Source organism: Semicossyphus pulcher, unplaced genomic scaffold (genome assembly GCF_022749685.1).
Source record: "Semicossyphus pulcher isolate SPU_LCO1_2020_fin unplaced genomic scaffold, fSemPul1.0.p SCAF_11, whole genome shotgun sequence".
Lineage (NCBI taxonomy): Eukaryota > Metazoa > Chordata > Actinopteri > Labriformes > Labridae > Semicossyphus > Semicossyphus pulcher.
The window spans coordinates 23,518,090-23,543,136 of NW_027211615.1; the positions used below are offsets into that span (position 1 = coordinate 23,518,090).

Here is a 25,047-nt window from a genome sequence, read left to right on the forward strand (position 1 = left end):
CACGCAACTCCGGCCCGCAGGGAAGTCTAGCGTCCGTGCGGAAATCTGTCCCCCACAACTATCTCTAATATTTCACACCTCTGTGTGGAGAGTGGGGGGAGGTCGATTTGTGGTCCACGACGCACAGGAAATACTTGACTTCCTCTGGGTAGTCAGTCATCGCTGTGAGTCTTCAAACAGAAGACATCATGTCCACTCTCAGGCCACAGTCTCTGTCCTGAAGCCAACTTTAGAGCCATCTGTGTTCCTGTCACGCTCAGCACTGAGAGACAGCTCAAACACATGCTGATGTTGTTAATAATAGTTATGCTGATATTTATCTTCAAAGTTGATATTTTTAACCTGAAGATCTTTACTTCTTTTGTTTTTCATTAGGCGCTATAAAATGTTTAGGGATTAAGTTATTACATGTAATCTTCACTTGGACATTAAAGGGCCGGTTCGCCGATTTTCAACCTCAGTCCTGTCATGCTATTATGAGGAGCTAATGCCATTATGGTAGGAAAAAAATGCAATTTGGCTCTGTGCCTTTGGAGGACGCTATCTGCTTCTCCTGTGGGCCCTGGAAAACCTCCGCCAGACTACGTAAAACGTGTCATCTGGCGGAGGCCAGGGAGCTTTCTTAATTACATTTCCTCAGTCCATGAAGCCCGCCTCCGATGTCATGTCTCGTTCAGAATCGTCAGGTTTGAAATGTAGACTGCAGACCTGAAGATTTTTTAGACGACCCACCGGTATATTCTCGTCGTATTTCAGATTCTGTACCGCTCTGAGCCGTTGCCTGCAGCGATCAATGTCCTTGACTGGGAAACAATTGTATTTCACTCCGGCGTCTCTCGCTGGGCCGTTCCTTTCGGAGGGAGGGGCGCAATGCACGCTGGGTGTTGTAGGAATGTAGAATGGGCGAAACCACGAGCTGTTTGTACAACTTTCTACACAGCTATGGCGCCAATTTCAAATATCATTGCTTCTATCGATTACAGAGAACACCAGCTTTGACTGACAGTGGCTTTTTCCAGGGGAGAACTGCTCCTTTAATATCAAAATTCATGGCAAGCCATTAGAGCTGCATGATTAATCGCAATTTAATTGTCATCACGATATGAACATGGCAATAAATAGACTACATTCACATGCGCATGCGAACATTTGAGAGGGAGCCCTGGATACATCAAAGATGCAGTCAAACCATTGTAGCACCAGCTAACAGTCAGCTTCACTCGCACTATGTGAAATACAGTATCTCAAATAACCATTTAAATTTCTGTAAGGATCTTGGTAAACTGATTTATGGCCTGACTGCAGTGCATTGTAACAACAACAGCTGGTGTCAGAAAAGCCCAACACGTCTGAAGTTTGTTTGCTTGTTGTCTTTACTTTGTAGTTGCTAACCGTGCCTTGGTAGCCATGCCCACGTGTGTACTATGGTTGTTTTGAGTCTGATATGTTCTTTACACTTACTTTGAAGTGCTGTTCCTCCTCCACAGCTGGTCCCCTGAATATTGTGGTCATTAGGGCCTGTGATTCCACCGTGACATTAATGTGCAGGTGAGTCATGCTGGTACAGATAGCAGAGGTATACTATAGGGGCACGAACTGTCTTTGCTGTGGCAGGGATGCTGAGTGTTTGAAGCCGAGTCTGTAACTCGACACAAGGCCGAGGCCAGGAGGAATTATAGGCCATCGGATAAACAGAAGCTGCAGAGGAGTAGCAGGGCGTGCTCCCTTCAGGAAATTAAAAGCCATTGCTTCTTCCTTCAGTCTGCCCGTCTTCTCTCATCTGCTGCCAGCTTGGTTAATGAATAGCACACTAATCGTGTCTGGGGTCTTTCTTTGCTTCTGTTGTCTGTATAGGACATTCAACCTCTTATGTATAGTGTTATATGAGAACAAAAATGTTTGTTGTAGTTACAAGGTGCTTTGTTGAAACTTGCAGAAATGTCTCTTGAACAGAAGTAAATATCCATTTAAAAAGTTTAAAAGTAGCACTGTTAGGAGAACCTGCAGAACATTGCCTGTAATTTATGTGCAAACCAAGCAATAAACTTTGGAGCTAAAAAATAAATACAGCAAACACAGCAGTGCCATAAACTGCATTTCCCCAAATGACCACTTGAGGCTGGCTCCAAATGCGAGGCAATCCCCATAGAGCCCCATGTTAAACTTGTTTACAGCCAATTTCTCCATTAATGACAAGTGTACAGAAGCTGGATTTCTATATAACTCGTCCATTAAAATTATTGAGGCTCATAGTTATGAATACTGAAGGGCCCTGTTATGTAGCAGTTTGCTGTTGTCCAAGTAAGCCCACTCCTGGGGCCGGAATCACAAAGCATTCTTAGGGGGAAAAAATCTTCTTGAGTGCTGTTTTCTTCGTAACTTTAGTATGAAGAAAAAAGTTAAGACAAATTAATTTTCCTAAATAAAGTTCTTGTTTTTTACCCCTAACTTTCTTCTTATGTTTCTTCATAAGTAAAAAACGTAAGAATACATGAGATTCTTGAAAGCAAAGTTCTTAAATTTCTTCTTAAGTTTCTTCACAACTTTAAGATGACCCTACATGTGTCTTAAAAATTGTGACAGTGAAAGGCCAGCCTCTACATTCATTAATTTAAAGTCGAGCTGAAACGGCATTTCAGGAGTACCTAGCTTCCGTATCGTGACGTATTTCCGAGTGAAACAGGACGTGCAGGCGGGACATATCATTAGAGGGATTTCACGCGTGAAATTTAGTTTTACTGGAAGAAAAAATGATCGGATTTTGATATAAGAATACTAAGAATTGTTTTTTCCAGGTTTTTTTTAAACCTATATTGTCAAATAGATGCACAAGATTACCGTGGATGTGATCTAAAAGGATTAAAATGACATTTTTAATTTCACCTCGACTTTAAACATATTTTAGACGATCAATTCACTGAATTTCAGTTTTACTAGGTTCACTTAGTTAAACATTTATTCAGAATGTTAGCATGTCACTATTGTTTTTGGTGTACATCTCATATCTACTAAAGTTAAGCTAGCAAATGTGACCGCTGACATTTAAAGGGCCTTTAACCAAAGCCAGTAACTAATGTTTGAATATTTTCCTGTACTTAAAGCGACCTATTCATTCATAGGTTTTTGTTCTATTATGAATCAACGGACAGATAAATATTGTTAATATTATTTTTATAGTTATAAGCTGTAATATATTGCTGATGCCCATGCTTATATTAATAAATTGAAATAACATTTCGGTCCTTTATAGTCAATAATGACACGCCTAACTTACATAGCTCATCTCATCTGAGAAGTTCATATGAAATAAGACTGTTCTTAAGAAAATGACAGTGAATTGCTCTTAAGAACATTCTGAAGAACTTCTCACGAATCTTCCTAAGTTTTAGTTTAGTTTGTGAATCCGGCCCCTGGCTCCTAAAAACAAAGTCGCCAAAATGCCAAATACAGGCAGTATAGCCGACTCTTACACACAGTAGAAGCATACCTTGTGATTTTGGAAGCTTGACAAAAGTTGTCAAAGCAAGTGAAGTTAGAAAAAACGCAATATTAGGAGAAAAAAATTGGGTCATTTCATTTATTTATTTATTATTTTTACAAATAAGTTAAAGAACGAAAAAAACACGGAGATGAGGGAAGCTGTTTTATATTCTATTCTTTGGAAGCAGGCTGCCCTACTTGGAAACCTGCATTAGCGCTTTGTATTTGATACTTTTTATGTTTCAACATTTTTAATAACCAGCCCCACATGTAAAAGAGATTCTATCTCATTGTGGTTAACCTGGATAGTGGAACACTTATATATTAAGTCTCGGAGCATGTGCTTGGCATTTCCACACTGCAGAGTAAAAGCAGGCATTTGGCGTTCGTCTCAAAGAAATAAAACATTGGGAACAAGGATGAATTTCCTTAATAATGGAATTCTGGTCACAGATCCGAATGTTGCCAACGTGGTCCTCTTTGGGTTGTTTTGGAACATTTATCTTTTCACCATTCAAACACTTGCTCTGCCTCACTTGTGTCCAGAAGAGGACGGAGGAAAAACAAACACGCACAAAGAACACAGCGAGCAGATGGGACACGGTTCAAGATGCGAGCAAACATGTGTGACACGTCTCTGTCTGTGATTAGAATTCAATGCATGTTTCTCATACCACACACTTGAGAACAGTTTTTCACCTATTTGTTTTCTTCTTTTTAATGCCCGACAGGCATTCCAACACGGGAGCAAAGATTTATGACATCCTTACAATAATGTTGGACATGTTTTTTTTACACATCACTTATCTTTGAAAGGTGTTAAGGTCGCCTTTTTCCATCAAAATATTCACTGTTCACTGTTTGAGCTCCCCAGGTGCTGCAAGCTCAGGGGTCAGAGGTCGTAGCACATCCCAGTCAGGAATTGCATTGCGTCTGCCAACATACACAGAATGACAGAAACCGCATTGTTCTCTATGGGGGAATTATTTAACGAGGGCTGACAGAAGGGAATAACAGAAAGTGTTAATGTGGCGATGACACAGTTAGGTCACTTTCTGTTTGTTTTAAAACTCATTAAACTCCAGAAGTAAATATTTGGGTCTGTCGTGTTGCCTCGAGGGAAGTACGATAGTTGAGTTTTATAACTTCTCAAAATTGGCATGGCTTCTTTGACCTAGATAAATGAGTCATAAGTGAATAAATTGATCCATTTTAACTCCTAAAATAAAGCTTTATTGGCAACCATCAAAGGCAGGGCTGCAGCACAGACGTTTAGACACTTTTATACCCACATGACTTGTGATGAAACCTTCAGACAATGAAGTGATTAGATGATAAATCTTTGTGATACACATTAATTAAGCAATATCACATGAGAGGGAGTGATGCTATATCAGCACTGCTGTGATCGGGCCGTAGATTATCACAGCGGTTACATTGTTACACTTTCATTTAGCGGATGCTTTTGTCCAAAGAGACGTCCATCTGAGTTAAAGAGCAGCCTCACGACCTCCAGTGTGATATTATATATTTATACAAGCTGCAAAAAGTGAGTAAAAGTGACAAACAACTCAACTAGTTCACAACTTAACTGAAGCTGCACTGTTGTTGCCTAGCAACGCAAACATTCTCCTCACAGATCAGTTGTTTTTATCATGTATGTCTGTTTTAATTTATCATCAACCAGTGACATAAGAGTCTGCTGTGTGATTCAGAGGGACCAGCTTGATTAATGTAGACAGACACGGTCTGCTGTAATGTTAATTAACAGTATTCAGAACACCTGGCTGAGGCGGAGTGATACACAGAGTGAAAAGTCCAAGTGGTTGTTGTTCTCTACATCAGCACTCATGGAATGCCTCTTATCCAATCAGATCACTTGGTCAGAACTAACTGTTCTACAACTGATTATAAATAAACTGTTGAAATCACTCGCAGTATTTTATTTATTGATCTTTCCATTAATGTATTTTAGTCTGTTATCCTTCTAAATGTAGTTGCAGGGAAGGAAGAGTTAGAGTTTCTAATTGTGTCTGTGGTGTTTCTTAAAGTTAAATTAATGAGTGTTTCCCCACTTCCTGTTTTTAGTTATTGCTTTATTAGATACAAAGTATCCTGTATCGTTTTGTATGTTCTGTACAAATAAAATCTGAATGATTATAATTAATATATATGATTAATCGTAAAAATACAGCCCTATAAATGAAACCAGAAAGTCTCCTTAAAGTAGCAAAAGAGTTTATAGCAACACGTCCGACCAAAATAAGATCTTTTGCCTTTTATTTACTGCGGCACCATGAGCTTGGTTTCTTCATATGGATGCTTCAGCTGCTTTTAGCCTCTCGTATACGGAGCTCTGTAGTAAAAGCAAAGCCAAGCGTGTGTAAAACCGTAAAGCGCAGATGACTGTCGATGTTACATAACCGCCGGAGTAATTAAAGTGCTGATTTTAACCATTCTGGTGCCTGCAGCTGTTTTCTCTTTGAAACAGTAGAGTGCAGGTGTCATTAGGGTTTTATTTTGATCCCACCCTACACACCCAACTAATACTATAATGGGGAGAAAATCTCATGACTAAACCACACTCCAGACTTATTTTCACCGAGTCTTTATTGTTGAAGAAAATGTTATTTTATTCTTAGTCTGAAATACTGTGTGCACAGGTGGCCTCCTGCAGCTCCTGTTCGCACAGACGTGCATGGTGGGTGAATGCCGCAGTATTCAGTAGGGGGTCCTCCATCTTAACATAACACTTCAACACCTCAATACACAGCGGCATGAAGCACAAAGGTGTTGAATGACGGACTAAAGAGGGAGGGAGGCCGGATCAAATGTAGCGTCGCAGGTTTGAAGATTGTGGTTTGAGGCCAAGTGCGGCGGCGGGTTCTGCACATGGAGCGCAGTCTCTCCACTTCCACGGGTGGATTACAGGAGCTAAATAAAGCCGTTGTAACTCCAGGGTGGATGGTCTTTGTTCCATTCATCAGCACTCTGCACTTCAAGGCTAATGTTTATATCCTTTTACTGCAAAAGGTGCTCTTTGCAGACCCATTAAAGGTGCTGGAGGTAATTGGGTGGGCCTTTTTTCTGCTGTGGTCTTTCATTATTTGTGGAGTGTGTGTGTGTGGCAAGTAATCACGGTCATGTCCTGCAACCGGAAGGCTGCCAGTCTGAAGTTTCTTTGCTGGGAAAATCTAAGAGTGGGCAACAAAACACCCTGTGGTTACCGTTATGATTCACCATCAGGGTGTCTTACAGAAATGCATCTAATTGTAATGAGGACGAAGTTAGAAATAAAGTGTCAAAGGCTTCCAAAAATCATCTCGTGACTTAAACAGAAGACAAATCATGTTAAACATTGTCTGGGTAAGGAAAGACTTTTCTTTAACCCAGTGGAGATTCTCAAAGGGGCATGACTCGCATCCTGACATGCAGCCTGAAAAGGGCCTGATAGTAAACATGTGGGTGTTTGTAGACAGCTGGCAGGGACGTGTGAGAGCTGCAGCTGGCATTAAGACGTCTAGCCTTCAGTGTTGCCACATTGTAATGATTGTTTATAACTCGTGCCAGCCTGTCGTAATTAATAAGGATGAGTTTATATTTGACCTCCTGGATTAACAATGTCTTAGAGCTGCTTCTCTGTCATTTGACAGTGAGTCATCCCGGACTCGCTTCACAAATAGCTCTTACCTAAGACGTCTTAACACTCTATGTGCTCCATCTCACACCCGGCACAAAGCGCAACTGTCAGTGATAGTTTCCCACAGGCATAGAACACCCAGTGCCTATGTTGTGTAAGTAGCATATGTATTAACGCCCATTGGTGCGCCAATGGACGTGTTGATCTTTAGATGAGGTTTGTTGCCGCATTGCTATTCTGAGAAACCGAAATAATTACACCACTGACCAACAAAGACCTGGTCTAAAGTTAAAGGCACAGTGTTTTCCTACTATTTAAACAGTGCCTTGTTCAGAAAGTAAGATGCTCCAACCTAGGGGGGTTAGGGTTTGCTCTTCCACTCATTCAGAGAATGTAAGATGAGAGATGGCGCTCTGATTATTTGATACGCCCAAAACACACCTATGGATGATCAAGGGTCCTAAGCACCATTTAACAAGCAAAAAGGAGTTGGACAAGCCTTTAATGCACTCAAAAAGCGCCCTCTGTGTTTTCAAGCTCCAGAAAAAGAAGCCCTGGCACACAGAAAACTGTTTTCCTTTTCTTTTTTTCGATTAAACTGAAGAAGAGCTTGGTTTTAAGCATGAGCAGAGATGTAGCCACCGTGACTAAACTGCCAAAGAAGGTCTCAGGAACTTAAAACTCACCAGAAAATCTAAGCTATGACAAAAGGCACCACTGCACAGAGCAACCAGTTTAAGCAGGTGTCCACATAGGTCCATCTGGTTTGAGACTGGTTTGGACATGAGTTGGGCCTCCGCTATATATTCAGTTTATCTCAGTTAGATAGAATCCTGTTGTGTTGTCATCGGTCTCAGGAAAGTGTGAAGAACAGTAAAAATGTGTTTTGTTGCTGCTGTTTTGAACACTTTTTGTTACTCGCTAATTGATGCCACATTCAGCTGATTCCAGTTTTAGTAATCATAGTTTCGACTGTTCGGTTGGACCATATGTTTGGGTACATGAGGTTGTTTTTATCAGGTTGGGTTATTTTGGTAGAAAATGTCCCAAAGAGTCCACAGGTCTGTTTCACATGGTTTTCTTAACTTTTGGACCCATTCAAACTTCTACCATGATCTGAAGAACAAGAAGTCAGAAACCTCAAGACAAAAACTTGTCAAAGACTACAGTTGAGACAAGAATTGTAGTCAGATGATGCGTATCACCAAAACGCTTTTTCAGACTCTCAAATCAGATCTTTAAGACAGACTGTCTGCATGTTTTTAAAAGTGATCAGATTTGGTTTGTGATTCCAGACATGCCGACCTGTCTGCATGGGTTACAGATGCAATGACATAGGCCTCAGTGATAATGTACGCCGATGATGCAACTTTTGCAACTGAGATCCATCATCTCGCTCTGCAAACGATCGCGCTGTCAAGTGGCGGTGACAAACTCTGCAACAGAGGAAGGTGGTATGCATGGACATGACGCTGTCGTTATGTCCCCTTGCAAGCTACGCAAACAACACTTGGAAAATCTAATTGGAGTGTCAGAGAAAATGTATCTTAAGACCTCCAAACATGGCTTGGATATGATTTACAAAAATCAAATTGAATGTGTTTTTGCTGTCCAGTCTTTCTTAACATCAGTCTGCATGGAATCTGGATATGCCAAAAACACTGGGCTGTCCAAAATGTTACAGATCTGCCCTCACAGAAAATGTTTACTGCACAAAAGCAAAAGATAACAGATCTGCTGATGTTCAAGTGTGAGAAAGTTGTGCCATATATTAAGCACTTTTAAAGGCGGACTTATCAGCAACAGAATGCTCAATCTTTGTTGATTTGTTAGAGTTGTGTTCATGAACTACACATATGAAGTCACAGCTTGTGGTGTTTCTGTTGTTTTCCTGCTATTTTGTCCACAAGTGCCTCTTTTCAGCCAATGTCAAGGCTTGTGTAGGTCTAATATTTGCTCTCAGAGCTGTTTCAGAGGTTGCAGAGGTCAGCAAAGATCAGACAGGCCAGTCAGATCAAGCTGAGGAGCAGACGTCTGTGTCACATTCCTCATGTGGCCTTCATCACAGAGACGATGTGTGCAGAGAGAAAGGCCTTAAGTACAACTCTGTTTGTGCCCCGGGGAAACTGGGCAATCATGTTGACTGTGAGGCAGCAGACATAATGAAAGCCGGTCGTCTTTTGTGATTTGTCCCGGTTGGAAGAGGCTTAAAGCAAGTCGAGTCTTAGTCATCGAAGTTTGTTCTAATGTAAAACATGTTCCACATCATCTAAGCAAGATCTTCACTTGATCAGAAATGCACTTAAACCTGGAGGAAGAAGACAAACAAAAGCGCACACGTGCTTGAGAATTTTAACAACTATTTATTGTCTTGAAGTATGTAACAAAATAATCGCTATGAATAAAAACAGCATTTTCGCTTTGTACAACTAAGAAAATGTTTACAGACAAGCAAAACTAATTGTACAAAAATAATGGTAACATTGATACACAATAACAAAGAAGGTAAAAACGATAAAGAACAGAACATCCTCACGTCAGTGTGCAAACCGTTTATACAGACGGACAAGTGCCCTTTGGTAAGGCGACAAATCCTGATAAATTATTTAAATAGCATTTATCTACACACACGCACACACACAAATCAACCTCTCACAAACAGCTACGACAAAACAGAAGAATAATTTACCTGCTAAAACCAGCATTGACATGATAAAGCAAAATTATTCATAAAAAAAGAAATCTCCCATTGTTCTGTAAATCTCGCTGGGGAGGATCACGGGATCGGGAGATTGTTGTGTTGTAAGATATGAAATGTCGTACTATTTACAGCTCATGCTACAGTAGCACTAAAATGTCCATCATTTCAAAAGAATATGAAAAAGTACTTAGGTTGTGTTTTTGTTTGTTCAAATTATACAACAGCAATGAGGTAATATTTGTACATCAAAGATTTCCTTTGTTTTTCATCTCTCTCTGAAAAAAAGGCACACGAGTCACATACATGTCATGCTAAATAGCGCTATCTGAAGAATACCTATTTCACTTTTTACAGCAGGAGATGATAAGACACTGACAAGAGCATGCATTATCGACCGATACCGGGCTACACCTGATCATCGGTCAGTTTTCACCGTGACATTGGATGGATTTTTTTTTTGTACTTTTTCAAAGCATTCAAATTTCTTTTGCTGCCTACATTGTAGGCAAGAGTCAATAAATTACATGTATTTACATAAATTTGAAATCCTCAAAAGCTGAGGGAGATAAATCTCTTCATTGATTTTGACACAAGATGGAGGGTATTTTGGAGCGAGTACTGGCTCTGAGATCGCCGACTCGAGCACTTTCCTGTGAAAGTATCATTATTGTTGACTTGGAGAGGTCGCTACTTCCGTCTCACCCTGAGAGTTGTTTAGTTATCGAGACAACACAGACAAAGCCCATGATACTTGTAGGTTCAAAAGATGGCTAACCTAAAGTTAAATTTGTTCTCTTTTTTATTGTTGTGCTCTAGTGAGATTCTTAGGTAGATAGGTAAAAGCACTTCCTTGTTCCTGTCATGGCCGGTCTTTCACGTACTGAACACTCATGAACACCAACATCCACAACATAACGTTCTCCTTAGTTCTACCTTGTTGCACACCCAAGTTTTCTGGAGTCCTCAACAACAAAGATTTCTAAACAAAAAATGTTACTGCTGTCTTCATCCTTTGAGTCCTCAAAAGTTCTATCATTCAGAATCTACATCCTGGCAGATCTGGTAAAGCAAAAGGAATATTTCATCAGTTCTTTTTCTTTGGGATGTCCATTCAGAAGGTAAGGTGGAAAGGCACAAAGGCTGAAGAAGTTAGATAAAAGAGAGAGAGAGAGATGTAAAGGCTTGGAAGTGCATAGTATCTATGGGGAGCCGTTCCCGCACAGAGATGAATGAGGTCTTTCAGAGAGCAAGAAAGCAGGGATATAAAGGTGTTTGTGTCCGACTGGCAAAGGTAGAGGGCTTGTTGTCTATTTTCCAGAGCTCTCTCTGCTCTCATGGATGATAAGGATGGAGGAGAAGGGGCTCTCTGATGCTCAACCGGTAGTCAACAGGCCGGTGCTCTGTCCGAACCTGCTTCAAGCTACCCTGAGGCTGCCCACATGCCCTTCGCCCCGTCCAAGTGTGCGTACCGCAGAAGAAAGGGTTGCGGAGATATATCGGTCCCTGGACTTTGCATCAGAAAACACAAGTTCATACTTTTTACAAAAAAGGTGCATTCCTCAGAGCTTCCTGCGCCGTGCATTTAGACATCTGTTAGAAGAAAGAAACAAGAAAGGACTTTAGAATATACTCCTCTGGGATAAGAGCAGCTAATCAAATGCTCTGTGGGAAGATGTTTTTACAATCACAATTTAACGTGAATCCTTACCTCTGCATTCATACTTGAGGTCTGAGAAGTATACCATCTCTTGTGAGAAGACAAAAAGACCTAGCCTGCCGCCTGCGTATGTCTTGTCATAGATGCTACCAGAATCAGCCATGATCTTCTTGCCCTCGTACATCACAACTCTGTGGACATAAAGAAAAACCTGGTTAGGTCTAAAGCTTGGGACTTTGATGGCAAACCCTTGATAAGAGTAAACTTCTATGTGGACTACTTCATATCCTCTACCCACCTGATGAGTCCTGTTCGCGGCCTGTGAATCAGATGCCATCTGTAGGCAGTGAAGTCTTTCCATCCAACATTCTTAGGGTCGTGCCAGAGAGTGCGGACCTGAAGCATGGAAATAAACAGACATGTTTTTACACATCCCTATATTAAAATCCTCCAGGGAGAGAACCTCCAAAAATGTACCAGATCTCTTACCTGTCCTGGGGTATTCCCTGTGTGCCAGAGGGCGTTCCTTAGGTGCTCTCCTGGGCCAGTGGTGGAGTTAACCACTTTAATGGACAGGCCAGAGTAGCCCTGCGCCTTGGTGGGTTTATTCGACCAGTACGTCTGCGTAATCTGCTTCCACATCACTACATAGAACCTGGAGCTGGACTGGTAGCCGAACACAAAGCCGGCGTAATCGTCATCCCTCTCGGTGTTGATGAAGAAGGTTCCACTGAAGTCCACTGAATTGAACTCATGGTAACCTAAAGGATAAATTAGAGGCAAGAGTGTCAATGTGATAATCACTTAACATGCTTAAATATTGAATGTGTGGTCTATAAAGTCAAAGCACATTCTTTTTACTTACCAACAGCAATGCCAGGGTCGCAGTTGACAGTCTGAACCAGCTCTTTGCCCTGATGGCGGACGACCCAGTTAGGATCAATCTGAGAAGTGCCTTTGGGGTCCAGAGGAACCATCTGGAACTTGCGGAAGTCTGTCTCACTAATGTCAAAGTTCTCCGGACACACGTCATAGATGTCGGGCACGTTGTCTTGGTCAAAGTCGTCTTTGCAAGCATCTCCACGACCATCACCTGGTAAACACAAGTTATGTATTCATTAAAGATAATAAGGTTTTAGACATGGTGTGAGCTGTTTCTTAGCGCACTGCTGCTTTGGAACCATTTGGGGACTTTGAAGGAAACTGTCTCCTTTGAGAATGAAGCAAGGCGAATTTTGCTCACCATCAGAGTCCAGTTGGTCAGGGTTGAAGGCCAGTCTGCAGTTGTCCTTGTCATCAGGAATACCATCGTTGTCATCATCATGGTCACAGGCGTCTCCCTTGCCATCTTTATCATGGTCGGCCTGGTTGGCGTTGGGGATGTACGGGCAGTTGTCTAGGTTGTTCTGGTGTCCATCTTCATCGATGTCCTGGTTGCTGTCACACTTGTCTCCCACACGGTCATCATCTGAATCAACCTGCAATGTTACAAAGTTTTGGTATTGTTATTTTTGTGGAGGACTATGAAGTATTAGAACATGATATCACTCCAACAGCTTCATTTTCTTTCACCACAGTATTTCTTGCTACCCCAGTTTCACCTATATTCTCTTGCTTTCATGAAGAACTTCCCTCAGGCTGAAATGCCTGTGCCTTTGTGAAGCTGGAGTTCAATTTGTCTAAGAACTGTCCTCTCACTCCTTGTTGCGCAATTCAATTAGCAGGACTAGACAAACCCTACAGCACTGAGAAGGACTATGGGCAAGGGGGATGAATGGCAGGAGAATAACTGTTGGAGCAGAGATGGGATGTGAGAATATGCGTATAATCAAAACTTCTACTATCAAAGATATCCATAAGACCACAACTTTCGAAGAGGTTTTCAAGCTAAGTCTTTGGAACAGCAAGTGAAATTGCTCCATCTATGGAATTGTCTCTTTTGGCCTTTAATCGCAGCATGCACTTCACTCTTTGAAGACCAAATCAGTGTAAACTAGACTCACCCCTCCTTCCCCCATCCCTTTCCTAAGTCCCGTTGTTCAACACATTCCTATCTCCCAGTGTAGCATGGCACAGGTGGACTGAGCAGGCCCGTGGTGTGCAGACAGGGCATGCACACAGCCCGGGGCCAGCCCATTCCTCAGTAATATCCAGCTCGGGGCCTCTTCCCTCACATTAGCCAGCTAACGTCAATGGGCCATTGAAAAGACCCCTAGCCCCCCACCATGCCTTATTGAACTGATGTGCCCTTGAGCTGCATGCAGGATTTACTCCACCTTTACATTGCGTGATACAGCTTAGAAAGCTACACAGGGCTAATCGCTGAGGCTCCGTCTCAATTGAAAGACAGATATATGCTGAGCTATAGAGGAGGGCAGGGAGATGACTGTGGATTATTGTGGTTGGGTGAGGTGGAAGGAAGTGGGAAAGGGAGGTGTGTCTGTACGTGAGTACACGCACCTGATCAGGATTATGTTCCAGTGGGCAGTTGTCGCACATGTCTCCCACTCCGTCCAGATCTGTGTCTCTCTGGTCGACATTGTACACATAGGGGCAGTTGTCCTTCTCATTTAGTATGCCTGGGAAATGAATAGAAAGATTTGATATGAACATTGAGTCAGCATAACCTAACTTTAGTACAGACATGTAAATGTAGATTCCCAGAGGGTTGTCTTTAATAACTCTCACCATCTCCATCGATGTCCACAGCGCACGCATCTCCCTCTCCGTTGTTGTCCGTGTCTGTCTGGTCTGGGTTACTGTTGTATGGGCAGTTGTCACAGCGGTCACCCACATCGTCACGGTCGTAGTCATACTGCCTTGGGTTGTACACGAATGGACAGTTGTCCTGTTCCAAAAAAGAGAAAGACAAACGGGAAGAGAAAAAGTTGAGGATGGGTTTCCACGTGCAATGCTTGCCATTTTCCATCTGAGCTTGAACAGTTCAGGGAGGGAGTGATGCGGAATGAAAAGGAGCTTTATTTTTAGGTCCTGTCCAAAATCTAATGTTGGGATTAGCAAACGCACAGTGCAGCTCCTTCAGGGCTGTGCCCCAGAGTTGGAATTTGAGGTTTTGGCTCAGGTTGGGGAGAAACATTTGCTTTCCTGCTGAGCCTCGCTTCCCCTTCCCCCACTCCACCTGCCGTCTTACAAGGCAGCATGAATGATGAATGCAAAACTTACAGTCGTAGAACATACAGAATTCCCTGTTCGCTTTCATGGCGCTATCTGGAGAGTTTCACTTACCCTGTCGTCAGGAATGCTGTCATTGTCATCATCGCTGTCACAAGCATCTCCAATGCCGTCCTTATCGTAATCTTCCTGCCCAGAGTTAGGGAGGTTGGGGCAGTTGTCCTGAATAACAGAAAGAACAGTCAGAGATTACAACAAACATATTGAATTTCTAAATTTAAATGATTTATAAGTTACTGTGCTCATGGAACTTTTATCCCATCAAAGCTCACTACATACCTTTTTGCAGTGGTAAGTGGCATTCTCCACACAAACCAAGTCAGAGTTGGGCCATCCATCCAGATCTGTGTCTTCTCCACAGATGTGACCGTTGCCAGCATAGCCGGGCTTGCACTCACAGCGGTACATTGGATCTGCAAAGTGCCCAAGGTAGTTACAGCGGGCGTTTTTGTTGCAGTCATGGCTACCATCCAGGCAGGGATTACGGGGCGTGCACACCTGGAGAATGAAGAGGGATGCATAGTTGGAATGATCAGTAATCGCACTGTGCATAGTCCAAATTCATGACATTCTGATCCTACAAAGGCATACTTTTATCACGATGTCTATGCAGGGAGACACAAGTGAATAATACTGTACAACAAACAATCCCTGTTTTCTCTACTCTCTGTTCTCTTACTGGCTGCCAAGCTAAAAAAGTGTACTTGCCTGTTTCTTAGCAGTAGCCTGCTCCACACCTCTACCGAACGGCTGGGGTCCTGAGTAGCGAGGAGGGCAGGGCAGACAGTTGTAGCCAGGATCTGTGTTTTCGCAGCGGTGCACGCCATTAAACTCAAAGCAAGCATCCGGGACCTCCTTGCACTGATTTAAGGAAGAAAAGAGCCACCATTGAGATTATGAAATGGATACTTGGTAGAGAATCAAACTATGTTTCTAGGTAACGCTATTGTAGAACAACGTCAAAGGAATCTTTACCTCATCAACATCTTTACACTTGATACCGTTGCCAGTGTAGCCAGCAGGACACTTTCCACACTTCCAAGAACCATCAGGGAAACTGGTGCACTTAGCTCCAGCAAAGCAGGGGTTTGACAGGCATCCATCTGAAAACAGCAACGCTGGCTTAATATCAAACCATCTGAAGGATCGAAGATATCATTCAGATGTAACCTGTTTGTAATCAAGTAAATCCCATTCCAGCAATGATCTCATTGTGAAGGAAGGCCTCATTACATAATAATATAACTTAATAAATAAAACCATTGACAGAAAAAAGGTTGGCATAAGTCAGCTGTTAATTTAAAACAGAAAAAACAAGATGTTCAAAGTCACGCAGAAACATCTGTCAGAGTTATATAAGTGATTAAAATGCTCACCAATTGGGCAGGCTTTTTTGTTGCACAACTGTCCCTCTTTGGCATCACCGATGCACTCTTTTCCATCGTATTTTGGTGCAGGGTCATTGCACAGGCGTTTACGAATCTGGTTGCCACCTCCACAGGTGACGGTGCAGCTATCCCATGGTGACCAGGGTCCCCAGTTGCCATTGACTAAGGGAGAAAAAACATGATTAATTTCTATCCATGCTGTAAATAACACATGAACGAAACCAGAGAGTAAATATCCAGTGGTTGGACTTACTTGGGCATGGAGACTTCTGACACTTCTCGGTCTGTCGGCCCTCTCCCGCACAGTCCTTGCCTCCAAGCTGAGGGGTGGGGGAGTTACAAAGGCGGATACGGGTGATGACACCAGCACCACAGGTGACGGAGCAGGATGACCAGGGTGACCAATGACTCCAGTTGCCGTCCTGCTTGACTGAAGGCGGCAAAGAAAGGTCAGAGGTCAGTTATTCAGGAGGCAAAGGGCTGGACCAATGCCACTCTATAAGCACATATACTTTAGCACACAATGATGACATGCTGGCAAAACTCCAATGCTTAACAAGGTCTACTCATTTGTTTGTGTTTGGCTGATGGGTGAAAGGATGTTGTGTTAACTCACAGCGCTTGTCACACTCCTGGAGGTAGCAGTCGCGGGTCTGCACAGAGGTACCCTCACAGTTGTTATTGATACGGTCGCAAGAGCGCCCACGCTGCTGGATGCCCCGCCCACATGACACGGAACAATGGGTCCATTCAGACCACGGCGACCAGCCGCCATCTGCATAGTCGCTCACTGAGTAGGAGGGAGAGGGAGAGAATATGAGCGAAAGGGGAAGAGGGAGACAATAAAAGAGCTATTCCAGCGAGACAGCACCCCCTCGCAAACACCCCCAAGCCTAAATGAGGAAGGAAAGCTCTTAAAGCGGAGGGCTAATCGTGTGGATTTAGCTGGGACTTGCTGTAGCTGGATAAAGAGAAGGCCCTCTGTTGCGAGGAAGGGTAGAGACTAACACTCTGGGTGAAGCTGGGGAAACAGAAAGAGCCACTGTCCACAGGATACATTGGGATGCCCCACTGGCTTAAGTTTTCTTAAAGAGGAAACAGATTTTGCAAACATGGCCCTGGGTGTGTAATGACTTCAACAAGTGGCTCCCCTGTTTATTTAGGTTTCAGAGCAGCATGACAGCCAGCCCCGCATAGGTATGAAGAACATGTCACTTCTTTTCATGTGGAAGATGGCCTCACTAAAAAGCCAGCCCATTTTCCATTCAACTTTAACCAATTTGGCAAATTGCAGCCATTTCAACTTGAAGTTTTCAAAGATGCTTTGGAGCACAAAGCGCCAGTGTTCCAAACACATAAGCACCCTTTCATTTATTTGGAAGTTATTGCAGTTAAATCGTCTCTAAAATTACAGTGTTTTTTCTCTTGAATAGAATCTTTTACATCTCGGGAAATATTTGTGGCTTCGTGTTTTATAAGGCAAATAACTTATAACGGCTCTTTCAGTGCATCGGGCAGTGTCTGAATGCTCGGTCTGTTAGTTGAAATGTATATCCAGCTTCAGGGGCGACTTACAGTAGCTTATAGTGCATGTTTACATAACTGTAATTATGGTGTACTTTGCTAAAGCTGTGCACGTTCTAACAATGCTTATAAAAGAGAAATGCTTACATGTTCCGCAGGTCGGGCAGCACTCTCCGTCAGGAACGGTAGCATTAGAGCAGGGCATCAGGGGGCAGGAAATCTTGCGACACACAGTAGCAGAGTTCTGCAAAAGCACAGAGATCAAATATATGGTTTAACATATGCACAAATATGTGGATGTTACATAAATGTTGGATTGGTTTGCTTGCAAATCATGTCCAGGTGTTAAATATTCCCAAATAGAATTAAGACACCGCAGAACCGTGTTACCGGTGTACAGCTGAATGTTGCTGTGTTTTTCAGAGTAATTCTTTTTATTCAAATCTTAGACCGTGTCCGTGCAACCAACTCGTTAAATTCTCTGCTCAGCATCAGATCTACCATGCCAAAGAAAAAAAAACTGAATTCTGGCTGAGAACGGAGACCCCTGCAGACAACAGCCTGCCCACCGGGTCAGGGTAGAGTGGGAATGAGGCCAAAGCCCTAATAATGGATGTTGGTTTTAAGTGTGGGGCTGGACTCGACACCGAACCCCCAAAAAGTAAAGCCAACTGCCTCTATTGTGCGTGCTTAGTTCTCCCTCCTGGATCTGATCACTGACAGGAAAGAAAAGACAACGGAGAGGAAATCAGGAATTATGCCTATCTGTGAAATTCAGGGATCTTTCCTGCCAAGTTTGAGGCAGGGAAGATAGTTCTTTACACTTCTCAGAGCCAAGGTCTCCCTTAATTATAGCAATACATCAGTCAGAGTCTGGTCGAATCCCCTTAGGCCGTACTCAAGTTTATAGCAGACCTCTCATTACAGCAGTAAAGGCTGTTGGCCTTCAGCCAGACCTACACGCTGCTAATTACTGACCAAGTGTGTGTACAACAAGTCAAGAGCATCGAGTGCATCCCCTCACACGCGTACTTAAGGCACAGTTTCCACGCCGGAGATCACCTCACCTGACAAGTGCACTCGGTGCAGTCGTCGATGGTCCACTCCTCTCTGTTCTTGTGCACCACGCCGTTGTGGATGCAGACGCCGCTGTGAATGCCGATGCGGCTGTTGATCAGCTTGTTTTCATCCGTCTGGGGGCAAGAAGGAGAAAGAGAAAGATATTGTTTAATGACTGTTGTTACCTTGACAGAACTGCTCTGCCTGTGGACTGTGTTCCATAATCCGTACAGACGCTCGCACTCATTCTTAACCAAATATGATTAACAATAAATGTGCTTTTACTTTCCAAAACTTCACTGACATGCAAGACATACTGTAGCATATCTCCTCAGCTGAATACACAGTATGTGTCTAATGTTATTATACTGGACAGCTGTACTCAGGAGGGGATGGTAAGAGCTCGAACACGTCTGGAAAAACAACACACTAAGGCAGACAGGCAGCAGACTGTCTGGCAGCTTTCCTCCTTACCAGCTGGCGGAGTTTGCCGGACAGCTCCTTGACCACGACACCAAGGCTCTTCAGCTCCTTAAACATGCTGACCAGGTCCTCACAGGAGAAGCCACAGACCATCTGTATGTCTACACCAGGGCAAAAACACAAGGACAGAGGTCAACGTAAATTTGGCCAGTACAGCATGAGCCAGTACAGCAGGTTATAATGAGGTCCACAACATGCCAGAGCCACATGCAGCAGTGTTTACCTTTAGTCTTATGTCCGGTGTACTCTGTCCTGATGGCTGACGAGCCGTTCAGGTTCTCCAGGATCATCGTGTCAGTCGTGATGGCTGAAGGAAGAACAGCACCATCAATCAAATATGTCTGCACACTCATCCTCATATTAATAAGTAAGCAACACACCCCACGCTGCTGTGAAGCATTATGAAAAGTAATAAGCTGATACTGCACAGCCCAGAGAACATTCTTAACGACCACAGTACCCGGAGATATTTGTAAACTGGCATTCCTGTTTTACAAGTGGTAAACAGTCTCCCAGGGAGGGATTTATGTAGAAATCAGCACACAATTTAAGTGTGTACACATTTCTTTGATAAGGTCTTGGCTGCATATGAAGCAGCTGAGTGACGAGTAAACACACAAGGCGTCTGATTACTTACTGCTTTGGCATCCTTTGTTGCGCAGGATGGCATCCAGTGTGGTTCCAAAGACGAACCGCACGTTTTGTAGGACTCCCTGCAACGATCAATGTTAGGTTTAGACTTTAATCTGCAGCGTCTGTAACTTAAACCGCTTATTATTGCATCTATAAAAGCATTAATAAAACTATTCAGTCCTGCAATGTGTAGGTGTTTACGCAGTTGGACATAATTGCGCATCTAAACAGAAATAAAAAACCCGGCTGACATTAAAAAGAGTGAATAACTCTCCAGTCTATAACAGTCGAGCTCTCACCATGAACCTGTCCTTCACGGCTCCCTTGCCAATCCTGAGGCGCGCGCTGGCCGGGGTCTCCAGCGTCAGGATGCTCTGGATGGGCGCATCCAGCTCGGCGTTGTTCACCTCCTCGCATCCCGCGTACAGCTGCGCGCGGTCCTCCTGCACGAACAGCGTGATATTCTGCCAGTGGCCCGTAGCCAGATCCACATCTTCGATGGAAACCACCTGCTGCTTGTTCTCGGTGGAGAAAACTATGTCCAAGGTGTTCGCCTTGCCGTTGGAAACGATCTCAAACACGGGTCCGGAGCCGTCCTGCTTCTCCACGGTCAGGAGGCTTCCCCTGGTGCGTTTGAACTGCTTGAAGTTGAGCAGGAGGAGGAATCCCCTCTCGGCGTGGATGGAATCGATCAGGTCCCTAAAGGCGCTCTCGGGGACCGGGGGGATCAGGTCCGGGTTGAGGATCTTGTAGGCGGGGCTGTACGGGTCGTCTCCTTTCACCAGGGTGACCCCGTGGTTCTTCTTCGGGACTTGGACGAGCTCAAACAAGTCATACACGCTATTGTCATCTCGAGACTCTGCGGGGGAATAATAACAAGCAGTCAGCCTTTGTCTGGCACTGGACCGGATCTCTTTTGTTTTCACTTTCATGACACAGCGAACTTTTTTAAAACTTTTTTTAAACTCTTATTATAAAGATCCTATACTAAAAAAAAGAAAGGAACGAATATTGAAAAGTTAAAGCTTCATTTCAGTTGCGCCAAACTCACCTGCGACTCTGGCACTCTCGCAGGTCCAAAGCATCAAGAGCAAAAATATCCCTGTCAACTTCATGGTGACACAGCAACCTGCTGCCTGCGACACATGACGACAAACAAATGCAACAATCTAAACATTTACAGCATTTATGTCAGTGTGAAACAAAGTCAGCGTGCAACAGGTTGAAACAAATTAAAGGCACAGTCACTTCAGCCGGTGCAGCTGCAGGAACAGTTCTTTAGAAATAGAATAACTCACCTGCTTAACCAAAAACAGCAGAGCAAACGCAATAAAATCCAGAAAATAGTGTAGAAATCCAGCAATAATCCTCAGAAATAGATTTACGGCGATTTATTTAATAGAAAAAAGTTCCACCGTGCAAAAAGGGAAACTAATAAAATAGTTCGTCTTTACTCTTCCTGTTGATTGAAAACTTCTCCTTGCTGTTATCGGCAGCTCAAAAAATCTCCCTTTTAAGCCGAGGGGGACAAAGTGCTATTTAAATAGTTTGATGCCATTCCTAAGAAGTAGCCTCGTCCAATCAGGGAGAGGGGAGAAAAAGGGACGAGCTTAGAGAGAGAGAGAGAGAGAGAGAGAGAGAGAGAGAGAGAGAGAGAGAGACTTCAGTGTGTTGCGCTCAGACTTTTAATGGGCCAGTGTTTCCTCTAAACAGCGTTCATCCATCAGTCCTCAGACGCGTAATTCTGTCTCAGGGATTCCCTTAAGCACACTTCTGAGTACTGCAATATTTTTTATGAGAGCACAGAAGTGTCTATGTATTGCAAAATCACTCAAATCTTGTATTTTTGTAGTTCCTCTATGTGTTTTAGTTGCTGCAATATTCCTCTTATGCACCGTGCATGTGGCCTATAATGCACATCACAAGTTATTTTACGTGTATAACATCCTGTCAATACTCGTGACTTGTTGGAGCATATTTCAAATAATACAGTTTTATGTTTAAAATGTTCCTTAAACACTATATTAGCTCTTTATGGTATATTTATAGTTTTACTTTTGTTATATATCCTTAAATATGCCACATATTTCTCTTCACTGTAGAGTATTTTTGTCACGTCAAACAGTCAGGGTTTCAGTAATCAGTTTCAGTATGAGCCTCAGCTGCCTGCAGTTCTATCTCCAACCGCTAGGAGCCGACTTGAGCTCACTAGAGGAGGCCTGAGGCGGCAGATGGTAGCGCTGCAGCACTCCTGGCCTGACACTCAGCATTTCGTTGTTTTTGTTGGGATTATGCACAAAAAGTAGTGATTAAAACTCTATTTTAAATATCTGAAAACAAACAGCACCGAGATAAAACATGTAGTAGAATTATAGGCAATTAAGTCATCGGTTATGAAGCTCTAAGAGCAGGTTAGTGAAGGCAGCTCTTCCGTATTGCTTCAGCTGTTTGGCAATTTTGTCCTAGTATGTTGTTGCATGTGTTTCAGGAGCTGTTGTTACAAATTTAATGTGTTCAGATCATCTAATCCAAACACTCCCTGAAGTGTTTATAGTGATTAAGTAAACCTCTGTTAGTCAGCAAATACATTCATGTTGCCATGTGGTAAATAAGGAGGAAGCTCCTTCCTGTAAACTACAAGATTTATTTTGTTAATTTGTTTCTCTTAAGTGAAGTGTAATTCTACTGAAGCATTCCTAAAAATATATGTCAGATATAAACAGTGTTGACTCAGACGGAAACCATTTCTGCCACTTGACCTTCTGCTGCTCATTTCAATGACGTTTTAAATGTTTCTGATGATCTGCAATCTTGATCGTCAGGTATCAAAGAAGTTATTGTTCATCAAACTTTCATTAGCTTTTTGTTTTTCTTGAACTTGAATTAATTGAGGAATTACTCATGACTCATATTTATTTATTATATATTTTTTTAATCCTAAGTACCCCTGCAGTATGCGTACTCACCCATTAGAGAAACCCTGTTACAGAGGATACAGTCATGTTTAACCCCCTACTACTTCATCTGCCAGCACTATAACAATAGAGACATACAGTACAAAGACAGATTACAAAAGAGAAACAAATGTGAAAGTTTATTATTATATTATTAATATTAAAAACTCATTGGTGCCTACCTCAATCAAAACTTTCATTAATGTTCATTGAGGCTGTAGAGGCCTGTGTTCTTATCTCTTTCACTTATCATTGTGTATTTAATTCAACATGTGCAATATGGGCAACACGCAATACATGTCGTTTGTGATGTCAGTGGTATGTGCTTCCCTGTTTACATGTTGATTTTTTTTGTTCCTGCTGTTTTTTATTTATTAGTGGAGGAAGTTAAATCTTTGCAGTATTTAAGTCCAAGACAAATTTCCCCAAAGGGACAATGAAGTGTATCGTATCGTACCGTAGCGTACTGTACCATATCGTATCGTATCGTACCGTATCATATAGTAATGTATCGCATCATATCGTATCGTACCATATTATATCGTATCGTATCGTATCGTATTATACTGCATCATATCGTACCTTATAGTATCATATCATACTGTATCATATTGTATCGTATTGTAATAAACCGTATCGTATTGTACCATCTTTGAATCGTATGGTATCGTAACTGTCCCCTCTCCCCTGCTGTGTGTTGTGACCGTGTGTCAGTAGACAGATCCACCTTTGACAGATTAGTAATTTTACCTTTCTCTGTTCACTGACAGAATAACACGAGCTCTTCTGTCTGTATACTGCCGTGTGATTTGGGGTGGCTGTGGCTCAGTGGTAGAGTCGGTCGTCTTTCAATCGGAAGGTCGGAGGTTCAATCCCCAGCTCTCTCAGGCTACATGTTGAAGTGTCCTTGGGCACCCCAAATTGCTGAATGTGATGACTGATTGAGAATGACTGCTGGGCACTTTACATAGCAGCCTCTGCCATCAGTGTGTGAATGTGTGTGTGAATTAGTGAATGTGACATGTAGAGTAAAACCAGCTTTGAGTGGTCGCAAAGACTAGAAAAGCACTATATAAGTACAGTCCATTTACCATTTAATTTATCTACTCACTGCATTGGACTCATGCTTTATGTGACAGGAGTCAGACCCATGACTTTAACAGACATGTGTGCAGGTTTCCCTGTGATGCAGCTGAGACGTCTGGGGATGGAGGCTGTACCCTGAGGGGTCCTGAGGTCAGAGCTGAGATGACTCCTCTGGTGCCTGCGACTCTCCGTCTGAGATCAGGACTCATGATGGGGGCTGCAGGTAGCTTGTTTCAGCCTGTGGAGGGTACACTGTCAGTGCCTCAGGTGCCAGCACAGATGACTTCAGTGTAACATGCAAATACGTCACAATAAAAATCTGTCGGTTTAGGAAGATTGTAACCCATGTGAGCAAATAGGCCGACTTTTGTTTGAGGGATGCACAATTTGGAAACCTGTCCGAGCTCATGTTAGTGCTTGGCTGTTATTTTCTCAACTCAGACGTAGAAGAAGAAAGCACATGTGCAGAAAAGAAGAGCTGTTTTTGGCAGGACAAAATATAAACAAGAGATCAAGAGCGAATTTGGCCAAATGCATTCAGACTGCCACACACATTCACTACAGACTGTTGGTGTTGCTTCATGGCCAAACGGAGGAGAGGAGAAGAAACAGGTGCAAGAAGGAAATGAGAGAAGGAAAAAATGGAGAGGAGGAAAAAGTTAAGGAGATGAGAAGAGAGAGAAGGAACAAGGAAACAAGCAAGAAGAAACAAGGGATAGAAAGTAAAGACAAGGAAGTATGGGAAATACAGGGAGAGGAGGAATAAGGAAAGAAGCACAGTTACCAGGCCAGGAGAGTACAGGTGAGCCAAGAGGAAATGCAAGTAGAAGAGAGGATAAATAAAAGGAAGAAAGGAGTGATAGAAGAAAAAGAGGAAAGGAGAAGCAGGGAAGGGAGGCATTGGAAATACCTGAAACAAGGACAGACGGACTAATGAGGAGAGGAAAGGACAAACAAGGAGGGGAGATGAGACAAGGAAATCAAAGGAGAGGAGTAATGAGCAAAGAAGAGAGGCAGGAGGAAAAAAAGGAAAGATAATGAGAACAAGTGGAAGAAAAATGATTGGACAGGGAAAACAAGGAAATGATGTGAGAAGTCGGGAAACATGGAGAGAACAGAAATTGGGCCCTGACTGGAGAAGGAAGGAAAGAGAATAAGGAGAGAAGAGGGCAGGAGACAAGACAAGCACAAGAAGATGATGGAGAAAAAAGGGGAGAGGAAAAACAAAGATAAGAAATGACACACCAGGT

At 42.9% G+C, this 25,047-nt stretch overlaps 1 protein-coding gene across 1 annotated transcript; it reads right to left on the reverse strand.

The window, feature by feature from the left end:
• Nucleotides 1–9,467: 9,467 nt before the first annotated feature.
• On the reverse strand, nucleotides 9,468–21,259 carry thbs1b (thrombospondin 1b). Its single transcript, XM_069685715.1, has 23 exons — nucleotides 21,056–21,259; nucleotides 20,809–20,893; nucleotides 20,057–20,616; nucleotides 19,762–19,837; nucleotides 19,348–19,431; nucleotides 19,116–19,225; nucleotides 18,650–18,775; nucleotides 17,730–17,826; nucleotides 16,675–16,848; nucleotides 16,312–16,488; nucleotides 16,047–16,220; nucleotides 15,646–15,773; nucleotides 15,379–15,531; nucleotides 14,950–15,168; nucleotides 14,725–14,832; nucleotides 14,167–14,326; nucleotides 13,939–14,057; nucleotides 12,722–12,956; nucleotides 12,344–12,571; nucleotides 11,968–12,239; nucleotides 11,777–11,874; nucleotides 11,530–11,669; nucleotides 9,468–11,411 (listed from the first exon to the last, which is right to left on the reverse strand). Exons 2-23 carry the CDS (start codon nucleotides 20,870–20,872, stop codon nucleotides 11,404–11,406), a joined length of 3,510 nt encoding a protein of 1,169 aa, XP_069541816.1. The 5' UTR covers nucleotides 20,873–20,893; nucleotides 21,056–21,259; the 3' UTR covers nucleotides 9,468–11,403.
• Nucleotides 21,260–25,047: the final 3,788 nt, after the last annotated feature.

Excerpts from the sequence above, each read along its gene's own strand:
- thbs1b (XM_069685715.1), bottom strand. The coding sequence starts at position 20,872 with ATGAAGTTGACAGGGATATTTTTGCTCTTGATGCTTTGGACCTGCGAG. Across the intron at positions 16,489-16,674 it reads CCAGGAGTGTGACAAGCGCT|TCAAGCAGGACGGCAACTGG; the intron begins GTGAGTTAACAC and ends TGCCGCCTTCAG. Across the intron at positions 11,670-11,776 it reads CCGCGAACAGGACTCATCAG|AGTTGTGATGTACGAGGGCA; the intron begins GTGGGTAGAGGA and ends TTATGTCCACAG.